This window comes from Adiantum capillus-veneris, chromosome 6, assembly GCF_014529385.1.
Source record: "Adiantum capillus-veneris isolate H3 chromosome 6, ASM1452938v2, whole genome shotgun sequence".
NCBI lineage: Eukaryota > Viridiplantae > Streptophyta > Polypodiopsida > Polypodiales > Pteridaceae > Adiantum > Adiantum capillus-veneris.
The window spans coordinates 161164190-161183914 of NC_140936.1; the positions used below are offsets into that span (position 1 = coordinate 161164190).

Consider the following 19725-nt stretch of genomic DNA (forward strand, 5'->3'; position numbering starts at 1 on the left):
TCAATAAAAAAACATTTGATCATTGATCTAGCTATGTCCCCCTTTATGCATGCGTACTTGTTGTGATAGGTCAAGTTAATGACACATGAAAACAAACAACTTACTTTGAAGTGGTATCACTTGTCCTCAAGATGCAATCCTCAATATCTACATGAGATCTGAGAATCCACACTATAAGCAAAGTACAACATTGTCCTTCAAGCATTAAAATAAGCTTGACAAGGTAGTGGTATGGACTTGGTGAGGCCAAGGAAGGATCCAAAGACGTAAGCTTGAATTACCCTCTATATGATACCTCGCCATCTTGCAACATTGAGATGGTTGTTCTTCCACTAGAGACTGGACAAAAATATATCCCCGCAAAACAAAAATAAATAGTCTACACACTCTAAATGAACAATCTTCACCCTTACTACCTTGATTTTTCTTGAATCCAAAGAGTTTTTACATCTAAAAATCCATAGCAAGCCAAGCCATGTATGTATTTTCTGATGACATTATGATATTTGATGGCTATAGGAGGATTAGACACTAACATATATAAAATGGAAAACCCTTCCTCACTGGCTACCAACATGTGCACATCAAATGTTATGTATGCCATGCCTCCACAGATGTCAAGTAATATGACACCACCTAGGACTAGACTAATAAAAACATAAACACAAAAAAAAGCAACAAGAAAATGAAGAACGAGAAAAAAAATGAACAAAATAAAGGACAACCAAGAGACAAACAATCAATAGTTCAACAACATGGCGATAAACAAACAAGACAAACAACAACAAGCTACAAATTTGTGTGGGGGGGAATAAAACTCCTCCAATTCAACAACAAAAATAGTCTTGTGTATGTGTGTAAAGAACTAAATTTGTGACCACCCTCATTCTTTGTAAAGGAGGACTATGTATCTACCCTGTATGTCAAGGAGTCTTGTGTTTACATACGACCTACTTCTGTTCAAGGGGAGGCTTGTGTACCTAAACCCCAATGTGAGTTTTATGGGGAGAATTATCTAGTGCTTGCAACAAAACCCACAAGGGAAGGAGTGTTGGAATATGAGTTTTTTTGCATCCCTGTGAACCTCCTTTTCACCTCATGTGCTTATGTGTAAAGTTTAGTAGACAATATCATGTGATGTGTCCTATGTGGAAGGTGAGTTGGAAAGTACAGTCGACCCAATGATGTGGAAAGCTTAGAATAAGCCACCTTATGCGTTGTGCATTTTGCCACCTATTATGCTCTCTTTAGCTCTACAAAAGAGGAACCATTGTACACACAATTACAGTGCACTAATGAAAAAATATATTCTCTATTTTGGTTGTCACTTTCTTCATTCATAAGGTTCAGCTCCCTAATTACATGTATTAGCATGAATACATCATTGGATTATCCACTATAATTCCTATCAAAACCTTATATGCTCAATAGAAAGAATTATATTTGTAAAACAACTTCTAAATTCAAGGGGGTCAATAGAGTAATAAAAAAGAGGAGATCGGGAGGGGCGACCAAACAAGTAGGAGCTTTGGCATTTTGAGGTCTAGTAAGCAAAATTATCCTCAATATCTGGTGGCATTTTGAGGTCTAGGAAGCAAAATTATCCTCAATATCTGGTGATAAACCTAATGATTCTAAGATACATCTTATTCATTGATGTTTAGAAGGTCCATATCCCTCTTTGTTCCAAAATGGCCAGACAAATGTATTATGACTTTGAGGTCCTCTGCCCAATGTAGCCGCTTCATGTATACGCCGAAGCATTCTAATTGATTAACGTTGATGTGGTGAACCCCCACCCCCCCCGCCCAAGAAGGTGAGTGTGAAAATTTCCATCCTCTTTGGACCCTTAAAGCCGGAGGAGTGGCTACCTTTATTAATATCTTCATCATAATCTTTGTGAACATGTAAATTGGTGATGCGCTCATACATGAATTGAGAGACTATGAACTTCCTATAAGCCTCATTTTCATCTTCCTACAGAATGGGTATTTGTCAAGTCTTGAAAGTACTCTTTCAAAAGACAAAAGAGAATTATAAAAAAAGACATCTTCACAATACTATATTGGGCTCCAATACTAATCTAGCCCTTAACAAAGGAGGGTAACCTTTGATAGGTCTTCACCCTACATAAAGCTTAAGAAATTGGTGGAGATTGCTCCTCTCCTCTCTATCAAAGTCTTTGAGGCTAAACGTAAGAAACTTTTTGGCCTTGATGCCTCCTATCGATGCTTTCCTAAGTACCTTGTAACGCCTTTGAGACAGCTTAGGGTCCTCTTCACTTTTGACATTGCTTCCATGCAAACCAATGTATGAGAGCACTCCCTCCAATGCTCTTTTCGACTCAGGTTTTGGCTTTAAGGTCCATGCAAAACATACGTATAGATGAAACACATTTTCAATCATTCTGGAGAGTGCATGAAGTGTACAGACATGGACTCTACTCAAAGAAATATCAAGCATTGGGTTAAAATATTATCTTAAAGATGTATGTTGGGAGTCTAGTCCATTGCACACTCTCAAGAGATTAGAAACTAGCCATGTAGTATAAGCATGGATTTGCCACAATTGCATTGTGTGTCATATTATGCATGCACTTAAGAGCCTTTAAGTGACCTGCCATGTGCCATTTGACTATATAGTCACCAAAATCTTCCACCAAATGGACACTTCTGTTTCTTTGTTCACAAATGATAGAAGGAATTTTGGTTTGACTAAAAACAATATGGAGGATTTCAAAATCTTCCTTATCAACCTGTCATAAAAAATGGGAACGTTAAATCAAAAACCATGCATACAATATTTTTGTTATTATAACTAGAACTAAGTATACCTCAAATGATCCTAGTGTCAGATTGTTGATTTCAGATTGCACGTTGAAGTATCGTGGGTCCTCTTTGGTTATTGATGGATCCAAGGCTCTATTCATGAGGGTAATGGTGACTCTTTCCAACTTCCTATTCTTCAGGACCTCACACTCATCGAGCTTCAAAGAAAACTTGAGAACCCCATTGCACCCCTCTTGACTCATATCAAAGAAATGAACTGCATACCTTTGTAATGCTTCAAGATCAACAAAGAGATTGTTATGCTCCTTATACTATACCTCTCTATCCCCCTTTCCTAGGAATGTTGCTTCGATATGGAATGGTGAACCAAGTTTCTCAAACACCTCATTGTTTACGTGCCGATGTGCAACTTTTACATATGATAGATTTGGAATCAATGATCCTCTCTGTAACTTATTTTGAGACGTTTTAGCTAATGCTTTGAAAAGTGCCCTATAGCCCATCTATGAGATGCAACTCTCATCAAGTATTGCATGCACTTCCATTGGTTCTAGTTGGTTCTCCTTCATGAAGGAGGCAAGGAGTCCCTTTCAATTTATGAAATTTTTTCTGAGTTATCATCTCTTCAGCTGCTTGTTCTGGAACTAGAGAGCTATAATGTACTCCGTCATTGGAACCTACTATGTTCAAGTTTGGATGTAGCAAAGATCTACAATGATAGCACCATGCGTCATGATCAAGAATAAGAAAATGCAAAGCATATATAAGATACAAAAGCAGAAACAAATTTTGAGTTACTTTAAAGCTCATATCCGTTTTTTCAGCCTACCATTACCAATCTTCATATTCTCAATGTTGCATGGATCTTGTTTTCTTTTTCAACGCTCAAGCATGGTGTCTTTTCTCATGCAAAGCTATGATCTTCTCAAGGCTTTGGATTGTCACTTTGTTACCTTCTAAGTGCATGTCCTCATTCAGTTTCTTCAGGTGCATGTTCTCCATTGCTAGAAAATGTCTTTGCCTTTTTGCATTCAAGACTTGCATTCCCAAATGTTGAGTGTAGCCCAATAACCCATCCTTGCCATCGCCTATGAAATGTAAAAGATTAGTGATATTAGCAAAGGGAGTTGACGTATTTGTTGTAGAATCCTTGGGTAAATAGACCCATCGGTCCACAAATCCAAACGATATTCCTTGTTCATCCTTCTAAGTTCCTTCTCCTGTTGAGATAAAAAAGACTCCCTCTTGCATTTTTGCAATGGTGTGTACTCTTGCAAGACATCAACGTGAAGATGATGTGTATTATTCTTTCTTTGGGTAAGTGTTAAAGATGAAGGGATTGAGGATTGCAAGTTCAAATTGATGTTTTCATTAGAAAAAGAAGCGTTCTCCATGTCTAAAGTTGATAGAGAAACACTTGAGACTGACAAAGTATCTCAAGTTTTGGGAGGGAAGGCTTGTAAGTTTGTGTTTGAAATCATTAGTCCCATGCCTAGAGTTGATAGCTCAAGACTAACGACTATGTCTCGAGTTTTTGGAGGAAAGGCATCTAAGTTTGCGAGAAATCATTAGTCATACGGTTAGTTGGATTCCTGACAATAGAATGAAGGATAAGAAAAGGAAAATGAGAGATAACTAACAAAGAATATGTCATTTTGGCATTTTGCTAGCTCAAAAAAGCATCACCTAAAATGTATTAATTAACATTTTCATTTTCTTTGTCTAAGATGACGTGGAACTTCTTACAGGGCCCAAAAGTGAGTCCAAAAATCTCCTAATGAAGACAAGTTTGGGGTCGATAAGCTATGAATCAAGAATGTAGAAGGTTCTGTTAGGGTATGCATCACTTACCCACATTGAAAAGTTAAATCCCATGGTGTTGAAAAGGGGATTTGTGGACCTCTTTTTGGTTAGCATCTCCAATAGGACAATACCAACACTATAAAAATCTCCCTTGGTATCCACCCTAGTCGATTTGTCATACTCTGTGGCATCATAAATAAAACACAAGCAAGTTTTTAGTAGTCTTAAACAATGGGATTACACCACACACACAATAAACCTCGTCGCACCCTCAATTAGATGCTATCAATGCATGGCCCGCCGACTTACATTATGTTTTATTTCAATAGATCAACAGAATTGAAGGACCATCTAATACATGATCACAAGAGAGAGATATTCAATCATTGGGCCATACACTTTGCATCATGCTATTTGGATGTGAACATCAAAGAAGTAATTTGAACCTCACTATCAATGCATACCATGATGCGCTATATCTTCATCGCTCAAAATTCAACGACCATCTCTATTACATTGCTACAAGAGAGGATACAACATTTTTATTCATTGGACACTATCTTCTCTAGCTTTAAGACGAAGGGTCCAGTTATTAGTCTTTATACTCTTCGTTTTTCAAAATAAAAATAGCTTGCACTTCGTCTTTTTTTGCTCCATCATTTCTTTTCCTTTCTTTTTTCTTGGGCAATTCCCACAATAGGTCCTTCCAATTTCAGAAAAATAAAATGTTTGTGCGATACTCATCCAGATTTCCTCCAATTTTCAAATTTAATTGGGATGGTTTTCATATCGTAAGGTTGTTAGAACTAAATAGGAAAAAATGCAAATCCATTTAAAAGCTTAGCATGTGTCTCTTTATTGAATATGAAAGGTCAAGAGACTGAGCGCCATCATCAACAACAAATCCATAGCTGGATAGGTGGTAGCCTCCATTTCAAACATACGCAAGGGATTGATCAAGAGCAGAGTGCATGTCTGTGCAGTTGTGGCCCATGATAGAGAAGGTCCAGAAGCGAAAAGTTGTTGAGGAACGTAGGAAGGCACCAGCTGCCTGCGGCTTGCACCGTACACGGCCCACTGAACCAAAAGAAGAGACCTTCAGAAAAGGCCAAAGTCAGCTCCTTGTATTTCCTTGGCAATCATGGCAGTTACACCTGCACACTTTGCTACAAGTATGAAGGGCTGAGTAGGCTACCTTGTCAAGTCGATGTTGGAGGAGCTTGTTGGAGAAACTGGATGCCTCTACACCGCAAAGTGAGAGACAATAGTGCAAAGACTAGATTCAGTAGCTTCACAGATTCTTGGAGGAGCTTAGATACAAACAAGATAATTGTGTGGTGTATAGCAACAGTCAAAGCGTCATTCATCTTATGAAGAATTCAACCTTTCACTCAAGGAAAAAGCATATAGAAGTAAGATAGCACTTCATACATCTCTTTTGGAAGGGGGACAATTAAAGTTTGAAAAGGTGCACACAAGAGAGAATCATGTGGACAAGTTAACAAAGGTGGTTAACAAGGAGAGGTTGAACTTTTGCTCATCTTCAATTGGCATTCAAGAATAAGAAGCCAAGATGGAAAGCAGTCACACGTTTGGTATGGAGATCAGTCTCCAAGTAGGAGATTATTAAGTATGGAACCTGATTCACCCCTTGTACTTTTTAATCTCAAAAACGCACATTTGTAATGCCCCCGCTATGAGGAGAAGCCATCATGCGTAAGAAAAATCACTCGCCAGAATGAACGAAAAACGATCGGTCTGTTGATCGGTGGCTGGTGGTCGAAAGTCTTTGGCCGGTGGACGAGTTTCAAGCGGACTTGTCTACGGCCACACATGGACGCATGGAGGAATTTCAGACGAACTTGTCTACCTAAGGACGACCACACATGGACGCATGGAGGAATTTCAGACGAACTTGTCTACCTAAGGACAACCACACATGGACACATGGGAGAGTTCAACGTGGACTTGTCTACAGAAGGGCGGTTACACACGGTTGTCTCTCATGAGATACGAAAACCCTCTTGGCCTATAAAAAGAGGCCTCACGCATTGTGATTGTCGATTGTGGAATTGGTGAAGCAAGGTGTGTGTGAGGTGGTGAGAGTGAAGTAAGGCTAGAGTTCCATTAAAGGTATAATCCCTTTGTAGCCAACTTTTAGTTTGAAGTGCAAAGCCTTTGAGTGGCAGCTTTCTCGTGGAGGTAGCCCACATTGGATGAACCACATATATCGTGTGCTCTCTCTCTCTCTCTCTCTCTCTCTCTCTCTCTCTCGTGTATGAAAAATATCTCTCTCCATTAATTAAACCACTCTAAGCTACTTAACTACGCTTTTATTCCTAACGGTTTTCTCATAGCACTTGACGTATGAGCAATAGTCAAGGCCACATCTTCCATCAAATATCCGATCGAGTAGAATATCTTACAGTCGAATCCATCCAAAGGTGCTCGTCTCTAATGCTTAGTCTCCCTATTCGTGGCTTGTCCTATGCAAACCCACCTCAAGGCTCGACATTAAAGAAATCCCCAAGGATCTTCAAGCCAAAGAAAAAAATGCTATCATTTCCATGACGGCAAATTCAATCGATTCAACGGCCGTTTGCCGAAAGAGAACACCAAGGCTTCAGACGACTTTACACAATCTTGCCAATAACAGTAAAGCTTTTCATCAAGCTAGCAATCACTAGACATGAAGTCAGCATAACTCACTAATCTCAAAATTACCAAGGAAGCATCAAAGCAACAGAGATTGCAATTGCCCAAACTTGACCCCAAACTTGACATACTATTGAACACCATCAGATTCCATGAGGGTGCAAGCCAACAAAGAAAACGAACAATTGTCAATTTAAAAAAAAACAAGCCACGCTGCATCAAGAAATGCATAGATGCCTCTTCCCATATCTGCTTGCTTGAAAGCTTGATATCCTTGCTCTCTCTCTCTCTCTCTCTCTCTCTCTCTCTCTCTCTCTCTCTCTCTAAAGAGGAAAAAATACACTTAAATATCCCATCTCTAGTTATTAACAGTACACCAAATGAGCAGCAATAGAAGGATCACATCGTTCCAAAGGTCTTCATGAATGCCTGAGAGAGTAGTGAGAACAACCATGAAGCTACAACATTAAATTTTTCGTTCATTAACACTATTGCAGAAGAATATAGTTAACAATCAAATACAGAAGCAGTAACAACGATATACCCTGTTCCTTTCGCGGAGCCTACAGAACGGACGGAGAGAGAGAGAGAGAGAGCAGGAATGAACCTGCTAAAGATTTTGCGCGAAGGCTCACCACTGCAAAACAAAGAGGCACACAACACGTAAAACCACTTCCTCCAAACCTTCTAAAAAGATACACGCATAGGTCACACACCAAAAGCACATGGAAAAGGCTGCGCACCCACCAACTTGAGAAAGGAGAAAACCAAAGCTTTCTAAACAGAGCGTCATCCATGGACTGCACACCAAAAGCGAACGACATGGCATACGCACTCCATAACTTATCTCGAGGTCCCTTTTTGGGAAGAAAAAGGTTGCGCTTAAGAAAGCAAAATGCCAACAGCCTACCATTGTGCACGATTAATTTCAGTAACCAATGAATGGATGCCACGTGCTTGGTCCCAAAATTGGGCCAAACACTAAGGCTGCTGCACGGCAGGCCAAAAATGCTATTAATTTGTAGTTCGACTAGGGCCACTTGGAGGGGGGGCGCGCTAGCAGAGCAAATCGCCTTTATCTTCATCACACGAGAAGCTCTGATGGAGGAAGGCAACGACGATAACTGGGCTAGACCTACGCGTGCTCACCGCCTCACACTTTGGTCAGCTAGCGCCTCAAAGCCTACCACCTCAAGGTCTTGATGAGGCATTTGATATGCTCCAATTTAGAGGAGCCAAGCTACCAAACTTTGCATGTGTATAATAATATGCTTAGAGAAAGCGTCCATTGGCCTTTCCAACCTACTCGATCTGCAGCAAGCAGAGTTGTTCATCCCACATTCTTGCTCACGTAAGTTTTTCATTTGCTCAAGCCAGTATCTCATATTTGAAATTGGTGCTACTAATAGATAGTTTTTCTCCCCATTTGTGTTATAGACTAAGCTTAGGCTTTGTTTTTGTGAGCCCATCAAATGTACGAAATTATGACAAGCTCTCTTTAACACTAGAAGCCCCAACCCAACTCTTAACACTAAGTAGTAAGTCTCCCCCTCTAACAAAAAAGAGACCATGTCTTTTAGAGAATATCAACACACCCACACTCATCTAACAATCGTGTGTACGATATGTCCACTCACTAACAGTGTAGAACGTGGTATCATTCCTCCCATCTTTCTCCATTCTTTGAAGCTTGCAATGATCAAGTAGTCTAATAAGATAATGGTTTCTTCTCACACATGGTCACTCACTACTGTAGCTTTATATGAAAAATAGCACTTGTATGTAGTACATACATGCAAGTACTTATGCACATAGTCACTCACTATTGTGTTTTATATGAAAAATAATACCTGCATGTACCCCACTCACAAATCACTAGAATCTATTTTTAGAAGCTAATAGTTGAACATCAAGATATCTCAGGGCCACTTGCATGTTAGTAAACATAGGGACTAATAAGTCCATGGTTGGTTAATGTGTAGTAGAATTAATACACTAATTACATTTATGCATCATGTCATTTGCAAGTCAAGTTAAAATGTAAATGGAGATCACAAACAACATATCTCACAATCCTCCACAAGAAAGGATCTGGAAAGCTTTTCATGCACATCTAGCTTTGTATATGTAGGCGAGTTTGAGAGATAGTTGACATTTGTTTTCCTATTTCTATAAAGCGGGGCAGTAAGTCACTCTTTCCCAAATAATAACAAGAGGGGCATCTCCTAAATAAAACAAGATACACAGCTAGTCATTAAACTATCTTCTCAAAGATAAATGACATAATTTCCTAGTTTTTAGAATGTCATCAAAATTGGAACCTCTGTGTGTCCCTTACCCTTTCAGAAGAGCAACTTCTTTGTCACTGAAAGAAGAGCTTTTGCGCTGTGAAAGAACAGAAGAGGAGAGGGATGACGCTATAGAGGTAAGCTTATGGACCACAGTCTCCATGTCCGGTCTGTCATGAGGTCTTACTTCTGTACAAGACAATGCCACCTCCACCATGGCTTTTATGGCTTCCCTGTCGTCTTCGCTGACAAAGACAAGTTCAGGGTCGAATAGCTGTGGATCAAGAATGTCAAAGGTTCTGTCAGGGTATGCATCTTTTACCCACATTGGCAAGCTGACTCCCATGGTGCCCAAAAGGGCATCCGTTGGCCTCTTTTTGGTCAGCATCTCCAACAGGACAATGCCAAAGCTGTACACATCCCCCTTCGTATCAACCCTGGTCGATTGGCCATACTCTGAGGCATCACAAACAAAACACAGGCAAAGTTTTCAGCAATCTTAGACAATGGGATACACCACCCAAACAGTAGACTTCGCAACACCCTCAAACAAACGGCGAACCCACCCCAATGGGACAAAAGCATTCACGATTCGAACGCACACATCTCATAGTGCAGTGTAGACATAACAGCACCCAAAAGAAGGAATTGAACCCTACCTGGAGCAACATACCCTATTGTTCCCCTGGCCTTGGAGAAAACCTCATCCTGATGCAAGAGCTTTGCAATCCCAAAGTCAGAAACCCTTGCCACCTTGTCCTGGTCAAAAAGGATGTTGCTGGGTTTTACATCTCGATGAACCATTGGCCTTCTCAATCCATGGTGAAGATATGCAAGCCCATGAGCTACATCAAGAGCAATGGAGAGTCTCTCAAAGATGCTTAAACATTCAGATTCAGGTCCGTATAGCCTATCCTGAAGAGACCCATTTGGAAGAAGCTCTAGCACACAAGCATGGAAATTTTCATACATACAGAAGCCATAGAGCCGGACAAGGTTACGATGGCGTATCGACCCCAGTGCAACCAACTCCGTCGAGAAGCTTGGGTTATGATTGATTGAAAGCACCTTCACTGCCGCATCCACTTGCTGGACTGTAGGGGCCATGCTTATAATTATATTTGTCGCTCTGTAGACTTTGCTCGCTCCTCCTATGCCAATAAGTCTTGATTCACTGAAATTGTCCGTTGCTACTTCAAGCTCTTTTATGGTGAACCGTCTCAAATGCCTGCTATATTCTGGAACTTCATCGGGCAAGCCCCTTGGTGAGGCTGCGGCAACCCTTTTCATCCGTCGGCAGCAAAAAACGAATAACAAGACCAGACATACGAACAGAAAACATGCAATTGCTATGAGTATCTTGAAGCTTGCATCCATACCTCCTCCACTGGAAGCTTGAGGGGCAACCGTAGATACAGGGCAAGCGTTGGACAGAGGCAGACCACAAAGACCTGGATTATTCAGAAAAGATGTTGCATTCATTTTGGCAAGCACTCCAGATGAAGGGATTGGCCCTGTGAAGTCATTGTTGGAGAGGTTTATGAATTGCAACTGTGTGAGATTACCGAGCCAAGATGGGATGCCGCCAGAAATGGAGTTTTGTGACAGATCCAGCATGTGAAGTAATTCAAGCTGTGCAAAGCTTTCTGGGATCTCACCTATGAGCGAATTATTGGAGAGATTGAGCCGCATCAGGCTCGCGCAATCCCCAAGGTCGACTGGGATCGTTCCCGTTAAAGTGTTCCCGGAAAGATCAATGTTTTGTACATGAATCATCTGGCCGAGACCCAACGGTATGGTGCCATTGAGGAGATTATGAGGCATCGAAAAGTTGAAGACCATGGTTGGCAGGGTTGCCAGCACCTGTGGAATGGGACCTTGGAATGAATTTAAGCCAAGTGAGAGATCTTGCAAACTGCTAAGGTTGCCAAGGCGAGTGGGAATGGGACCTTGAAGCATGTTATCATGCATATATAACCGAGTGAGATGTTGCAAACTCCCAAGACCACTTGGAATGGAACCGGTCAGGCGGTTCTTATCCAGACGCAGCTGTTGCAAGTTTGTGCAATTTGCAAGCTCAGCAGGTATGTTGCCCTCAAGTATATTGTCCTCCAAAAACAGGCCTTGAATGCTCTGCATGTTTCCCAATTCTGTTGGTATACTACCACTCAAAAAATTCCCTCTGAGTGTGATTATAGTGAGGTTGGAGAGCCGACCAAGTTGCGGTGGTATTGAACCTACATAATATGTTTCAGTTGAACATCAACTTTGATGGCGCACCTGTGTGTGTATGACCTCTTACCTCACTCACAAATCATCTGTTTCACAAATAATCTGTTCGATTGTTGGCATGTTGCCACGGCTTAAAGAATTGGACCAACAATAGGATTTTTTCCATGCCATAAACAACAGAACAAAGCACCACACCAATTCCATGATAGACAGAATTAAACCAGCAACATACAAAAAAAGATCCTGCGGTTGTAACATGCCGCGCGGTTGTAACATGCCGCCGCAATAATACAAAAAACCGCTCTCTTTGCATGTTTGGAAAGCACTAGAAAAACACTTTCTGTTGATCACCTTAACCCATCACAAATGCAGTCCGTAATCTTAAAACATTGAAAAGCTTTCAAAGCTCAACACAACCGACATCGTGAAATCGGCACATGTGGTCACACATAAAATAACCAGGTACACCACCTTAGGCACACATACAGACAAGAAAAAATGCAAGATGCTGTGACTTATATGTGGTTTACCTGACAACTGGTTTATGGAAAGGCTTAGGAGTCCCGTCAATGATGTAAGCTGACCGAGTGAAGGCGGTATTGATCCGGTCAAATTGTTTGTGTCCAATTGCAGGAGGTACAATCGTGTAAGATTTCCAAGTTCTGCTGGGATCAACCCAGAGAAATAATTGTGGTCAAGCCACAAATTTTGTAGATTTGTGAGCCTGCCAATCTGGGGAGGCAGAGGACCAGAAAATCCATTAAGAGACAACGCCAGGGTAGTCAATTTAGTGCAGTTAGCAAGGACGGTGATGGGCAGGCTCCCATTGAGCTGATTGAAGGACAAGGCCAAGTACTCCAAATTATGTAGAGAGCCCAATGCAGGGGGTATGGACCCCGACAAGCTATTGGAGTAGAGGGATATCCTTACAAGAGATGTACTATTGCCAAGAGCAGGAGGAATGGGACCTGAGAAGCTGTTGTTGAAGAGGTTGAGGATAGTGATGTTGCGGCAAAAGGAGGGTGGCAGGGGACCTGTGAAGAGGTTATTGGAGAGGTCCAAGCTTGTGAGATGGCGAAGATCGGAGATGGTATTTGGGGAGAACAAGCCAGAGAGCTGGAGGCCGGTGAGATTGACGGAGGAGACGAATCCATCGGCACCGCATGTAATACCGCGCCAGGAATTAGTACATGGGCTAGAACCATTTCTCCAAGTTTCCAACGCTCCCAAAGGGTCCCCTGTTACGGAAGCTTTGAAGGATAAGAGGAGCAGAGACTCCTCTTCTTTTATGCTGCCTGGGTCTGCTGCAAGCATGGAGTATAGAGTTGGATTGTTGCTTGCGCCTGCAACAGCGACGGCAACGGCAACGGCAACGGCGACGCTCTGCAAAATGCATAGTTGAAGCAGAGGCAAAATCATAAGTGGGCGATGTTATGCTAGACAAGTGAAGAGTCTGCTGGGAGGAGAACACCTCGTGTGCGTGTGAGACAGAGAGAAAGACAGAGAGAGCGAGTGGCACATCACTTCTTTAAAAGGGTGGAGCTCTCTGCTGCAGTGCTGAGGAATCAGCAATCGTCTGAACGCAAGAATACACGTAGCCTTCAAATATTTAAAACGTCCCGCACTCACTTCAGAAGCACAAGTTGCCATTAAACTTTGATAACTGCAGTCCACCACTAGGCTAGGTAGTGACGAAGTCCACTTTCTCTAGAACACGAGCGAGGTCCCCACACAGAATGGGAAAATAACAAGTGATAAATCACAAGGCCTCGTTATACTTGAACAAAATCAATTAAAAATTTCACTATGTCTAAATAATACAGCCTCAAATTCCATACTAAAAGAGTATTTCAAATCCACCTTAATATAAATTAATGTTTTAAAACTTTTACCGGAGACGAGTGTGTGATCCATTCTTCGGACGGAGGAGAGAGAGAGAGAGAGAGAGAGAGAGAGAGAGGGACACATTGCAAACAGTGAGCTCTTTTGTCAATTCACCATCGTTTAGTATATAAAGAGAAGAGAAAAGAGAGATAAAGAGACCTCGTAGGCACTCACTTTAAACAAGGGAATGAGTGAAGAGCATCAACTGTCAATAGCAAACCTTGAATAGAATTCCTCTCTACCTCAAATCCAAGGGCTTAAGGGAAACAGCTTGGGAAGAAAATGATTAAGATCCACTAGCTCTTGAATGATCAAACTCAATTTGCATGGGTGGATTCGGACGTCCATGATTTTTATTTCATTCAAGCCTTTTAGTGACATGAGCACTTTCAAATTAATCGAAGAGGGTAACATTGTAAACATAAAAGGAAGAAGAAGAGTCCCCCTCACCCGACATTGGCATCAGCTTACCTCAAGACAAATCCAACAATACATGTTTAAAAACTAGTGCAAAGCATGGCCAGGTTCTATGTTTTTTTTTTGGTGAAAAGTGGAATTTGAATTAAAGAAAGCAGTAAAAATATACAAGTTCCCTCAAGTGGGGGAGAGATGGCCCCAAGGCTAAGACATCAGGCTGGCAGATCTCTCATCCTCCTGAACCTAGAAGCATGGAAGAATTTTATAGCACCTAAGATTAGATTGAATATAGGCAGGGGAAAAACCATCAAAATAGGCCTCAGAGGTCAAACTTCAAAAGCGAGAGAGGTAGAGAAATAGAGTGGTTGAAGACAACAACATTTCTCTGGAGCCAAATAAACCATAGAATATGTCCTCTCCAAATATTCCACAATGGTACGTCCAAACCTTTGCTATTGCCCAACAATAAGTCCTGAAAGTTGAGGGTCCTTCCACTGGTATGGAGAACTATACATTGACAAAAGTTAATGATTGGCTTATTGGATTTGCAGCTGAACCAAATGTGTTTACAATCCTCAGTGTGAGTATAGCACGTGGAGTACAAACCATTACTGATTCGAGCTTTAGTAGCTATGTCCCCATACCATATAGCATGAAGAATGATAAGCCACATCAAGACACTATGCTTGTTGGCATGTGGGTAGGCCCACAAACATCTGAACTTGTAAGTCCACTGCTTGCAGCTCTAGTTTAACCTCCACTTCTGGTTGAGTTTTTTCTTGAAAGTATCCTCAACAATTCCATTAGATTTAAACTGCTTGAAATTTTATGTAGCTACATGAGAGGGAGGCTCGCTATTTGATTAGATCTGGTAGGAGTCTTCAGGTGGGACATACATTGCTTTGCTCTCTCTAAGCACCAAACAACATCAGATGAAGATAAGGAGAACTCTTCCTGTGTAGATTGACAGGACTTTAGCTTCCCATGTTGAATTACATCGCCCCATACTGTAACTCTTGCCTTAAAGCACCTGTGTGATTTCCTGCAAAGGCTTTTCTTAGCTTGGGCACACCAACCAGAAGGAGTCAAGAAGAAAAGAAGCATGGTTAGTTAGAAATTCTTTGGAAGGTTTCCATGATTTTTTAATGAGATTCTAGGCACTCCACATCCTGCATACCAATTTTGAACCAACTGGGATAAAAGGAGCCGAAGAAATCAATAAATCTCTGAATGTTAACCTTGTCCATGCCTTATACTTTTAAAGTTTAAACTTGGAAGTATCCCTTTTCATAAGAGCCGCCCAATAATCATTAGACGTTGATGATCTGAGTATCCGTTTAGCTACAAGCCTTGTGGAAATTTATTACAAGTTGAGGATGCCCATACTCCCCTTCTCTTTAGGAAGACAGTAGGTGTCCCAAGCTACTCTGGCAATTTTCCTCACCCCATACGAAGTTCCTTAAAAGGGCAATGATCCATTGCATATGATACTTTGATGGCATCCAACAAGACAAGAAATAGATTAGAGAAGAGAGAAAATAGTGATTTAGGATGAATGGAATTTGGATGAGACTGCCATCTTATGATCTTTTGTTAGTATTTGTTCACGACCCATTTCCACCTCTGCCCAAAGGTGATCTTCAAGCCCATGGAAATGCGAAGTAATCTGAAGACCCTGTTAAGTATGGAGCCTGATTTACCCTTGTAATTTTTTGTGGTAAAAGCGCACATTTGTAAGGCCCCCATTATGAGGAGACGCCATCGTGCGTGAAGGAAAATCACTCGCCGGCGGAAACCAAAATTTTCACGGCCAAAAATCAGGGGCAACTTTAGGGGCCTCGGGGGCGGAAGCCCCCGAGAATTTTTTTTTCCCTCGCTAGAATATTCCTTTTCGCCGGAATATTATGGCCGGACGGTGGCCGGAAAGTGGTCGGAAAACAACCGTCGGTTGGCCGGTGGCCGGTGGCCGAATTCAAAAGCGGACTTGTCTTCTCAAGGGTGGCCACACATGGACGGATTGGAGGGTCCGATTTGGACTTATCTACACAAGGGCGGCTACACATGGCTGCCTCTCATGAGAGAGGGCAACCCTTTTGGCCTATAAAAGGAGGCCATTTCTACACACATTTCATAGTGTGAAGTTGATGCAACAAGGTGAGGGTGAGGTGGTGAGAGTGAAGCAAGGCGGGAGCTCCATTAAGGGTATAATCCCTTTGTAAACTACTTCTTGTTTTGAAGTACTAAAGCCATTGAGTGGTTGCTTTCCCGTGGACGTAGCCCACATAGGGTGAACCACGTATATCGTGTGTACTCTCTCTCTCTCTCTCTCTCTCCTCTATAATCTCTTGTGTGTGAAATCTATCTCTCTCCATTAAGTAATCTACTCAAATATCTATTTAGCTACATCTTATTTCCTAACAGACCCGCCCATCTACAATTTGTTGGCAGCCAGAGTTGGTGATGATTTGGGGAATTTGCCCATTAGAGGATTTGAATCCACTTTTGGAGTGATTGATAATGAATCCACTAGCTTTACAGAAAATGCCAAGACAGTGCCAAAATTGTTCCACAGATTGGAAGTCATTAGCTATAATAGAGTTGGTATCATCAGCAAAGTGTTCCTCAACTACTCTTATGTTTGCTTCGTGACAATCCACAATGTTTCCATTTTTATCTTTTAAAATATGAATAAAATCCTTTATTTTTTTATTTTTTTGAGGAGATTAAACATGTATTTATCATGTTTATCGATTTTACCTACCCAAAACTCCCTAGTCCAAATGATGGAGGCCTCTGTTGCTAGGAGCAAGTCCTCTCTAAGCTTAGCTTGTCATTCAATCAAAGGAGGAGAAGGAGGACAGTTGGGGTCAAAACCTTGAACCATATCATTGTTGTTCCTAAGGTCTCTAGAATTTTTCTTGTAGCTTGTCAATAAATTATGAGATTCTCTAACTGCATGATCCCAAGCTTTGAAGGTGGAGAAAAAGGAGTTAAATGCAGAAGTAAAGATCTCTGTTACTTTATTTTTGACCATTTGTAAAGCAAAGAGAGACTGATCCATGTGGGGCGAACCTGAAATATAAATGCATTTGTTTGGCGAAAACACTTAATGGGTGTCCTCCTAGACAACCACACAGCCTCAATGCCCAAAATTTTTATGTAATTCATATTATTTTTTGAAAATCTTTGTATAAAAGAGACATTATGATTTTTGAGCCGCATTTTGTACACTCTAAGATGTAATTCTTTTGTTCTAAGCCCTAAGTGCCTTGTAAGCCAGCCACCCGCTGGCCAAATGAGAAGCCCCATGTATAAAGCTCAAAATCTCTACTTTGAAAGTATCACTATAACATTATCCAAGTTTTATGAAGAGCTTTGTACGTACGACTGTGAGCGACAACTTATCAGCACATTGTAATCAATTTTCTCTTTCTCTGGTAATCAAAATTCAGTTCCAAAAAGTGTATTGTGTTCCTTATATCTGGCTCTTTCATTTGAGTATAATCATTCTCGATTTTGTTGTGGTTTACAACTACTTGAGCTAAATCTATAGTTTTAAGTGCAAAAACAGGAAAGTGTTCTTAGACCATAGGGCAACCTTTCTAGATGACCTGGACCATGATGGATCGGGATTTTGGCACCTTGTTGGATGACCTTCAGACTTTGTAGGATAGTGCCTCTATAGATCCTCCTTTTTTTTGCATTCCGATAGTTTTTAGTGCAAAAATAGGAGAGTGTTCTTAGACCATAGGGCAACCTTTCTGGTTGCATTCTAAGATCATTTGGTCGACGAAATGGCGTGGTGACCTAGAGCGATGAGAGAAGACATAGGCAGATTTCCCAGATTATAGAGTGATGGGTTGCTAGTGTTGATGATAGTTTAGTTCCTTAGGTTCACTTCTTGAGGTTGATACCCTCAAAGAATATTTATGCCCGAGTCACTTCCCTAAGTATTGACATTATGTTCATGCCAGATGGCTATGTTGCAGATATCCGATCACGGTGACCTGCTAACATTTGTGTCGTTGCCAGGGAATCGATCCATAGATGGTGAGTGACCTAGCTGTATTCATAGCCTCTTTTCCAAGGATTTTGTTACCTATTCCATTTACACCTTAGCAGTGGAGCAGCTAGACACGGGGTTTAGTGCTTGGTAGATGCTAGAAGTCGAGGACTTGCTAGATCTACTCTTGATAAGCAAAGAGATTTGTGAGTGAGGTTCAAAAGGAATTTCATTCTGTACTTTTCTCGATGCTTTGATTGTACTGGTCCACAGTCCATTTTAATTTTGATTTGCATTGTTTTGTTTGTTTTTTCTCATAGATTCATTTTAGGAGTAGGGTAAAAAGCAAATACTACCATCAAATTTGGGCTGAAAGTTCGGGGCAAAGATTGTCAAAAACCCTAATTTGGAAAAAGAGACCATAACTTTGAAAATTAGAAATTTTGATGGTCATAGCTTAAAAGCTGATCAAAACCCAAAATTTTGGCGCAAAAGGGGATCACTAAACTCACAAGAAGAAAACTAGAAATTTTCACCGTGTTTGGTAGAGGAGCATGAATCGCGATCCATGTCCCTCTGTGTAACAGATTAACAAGAAACTAAAACCATTGGACTAATGGTGCTTCCGAACACACTCAAAACCAAGAAATTGGGCAAAACCTTCAAAATCTTGGAAAATTGACCTAACCTTCCAACTTTTAATGATCCATGTTCAAAACAGGTTGGGAGTTAGCCTCTACAAGGTATAGACAACTAGCGGCACAGTTTCATGCCAAAATGTTGTCAAACATGAATCACAATCCATGTACCTTTTTTATGATTTGGGTAGCATGTAGTTGAGATCATTTAGAACAACTTTCCCAAAGGGCACAATAGTAAAAAAATTACAAGAAGTTGGTCAAAATAGCAAAACATCATAAACTAGTCAAAAAGCGCAAAGCAGACACAAAATTTTACTTTTGATTGACAAAAAGTTGTCCAAATCCAAAAAAGTTTTGGGAGTATACTATTGGCATCATACGTAATCAACATGCCAAATTTGGAGTCTAGATCTGATGGAACATGGATCGCGATCCATGTACCTTTTCTAATTTTTTTTGACAGAGACCATACGAGCCTGTCGTCGCAGAGATTATTGTGATCAATACTTCCAAAAGTGAGGAAGCTAAAAAAGTTCAAAAAGTTGGTCAAAAGGTGCAAAAACACTTCAAGGCCAAAAAACCACCAAGCAGACCTAGGGGTTTGACTTTTGGTTTACCTAAACTAGTCCAAATCACACAAAAAGGATATAGCTAGGATCAATATACCAAGGGCAAGTTGTGTACCAAGTTTTATTACCTTTTGACACAAAGGTACATGGATTGCGATCCATGTTTCTTTGTCACAGATTAAGACCGACTTGTACCATAGGCAGGGTTGGTCACAAGGAGCCTAGTGGTCTTTTCAAAATTAAATTTGGACTTGATTTGTGGATTTTACAAGCAAAATAGGAATTTTTGTCAAAAGCTCGAGAAAATTTTGTGGGCTTCAAATTTTGACTAATAGAGCGGATGTAAACTCATAGCCACCAAGTGTTCTTTTGTACAGAGTGCAAGGGCCAAAGTGCATGGCTCAAAGTGATTTTTATTCAAGGAATTTGGGAGCAAAGAGGTGA

General features: G+C 40.9%; 1 protein-coding gene across 1 annotated transcript; it reads right to left on the reverse strand.

Moving 5' to 3' along the window:
* Nucleotides 1-9251: 9251 nt before the first annotated feature.
* LOC147456619 (uncharacterized) lies at nucleotides 9252-13405 on the reverse strand. Its single transcript, XM_086515053.1, has 3 exons — nucleotides 12298-13405; nucleotides 10195-11772; nucleotides 9252-9991 (listed from the first exon to the last, which is right to left on the reverse strand). Exons 1-3 carry the CDS (start codon nucleotides 13184-13186, stop codon nucleotides 9582-9584), a joined length of 2877 nt encoding a protein of 958 aa, XP_086371179.1. The 5' UTR covers nucleotides 13187-13405; the 3' UTR covers nucleotides 9252-9581.
* Between the last annotated feature and the right edge of the window lie 6320 nt (nucleotides 13406-19725).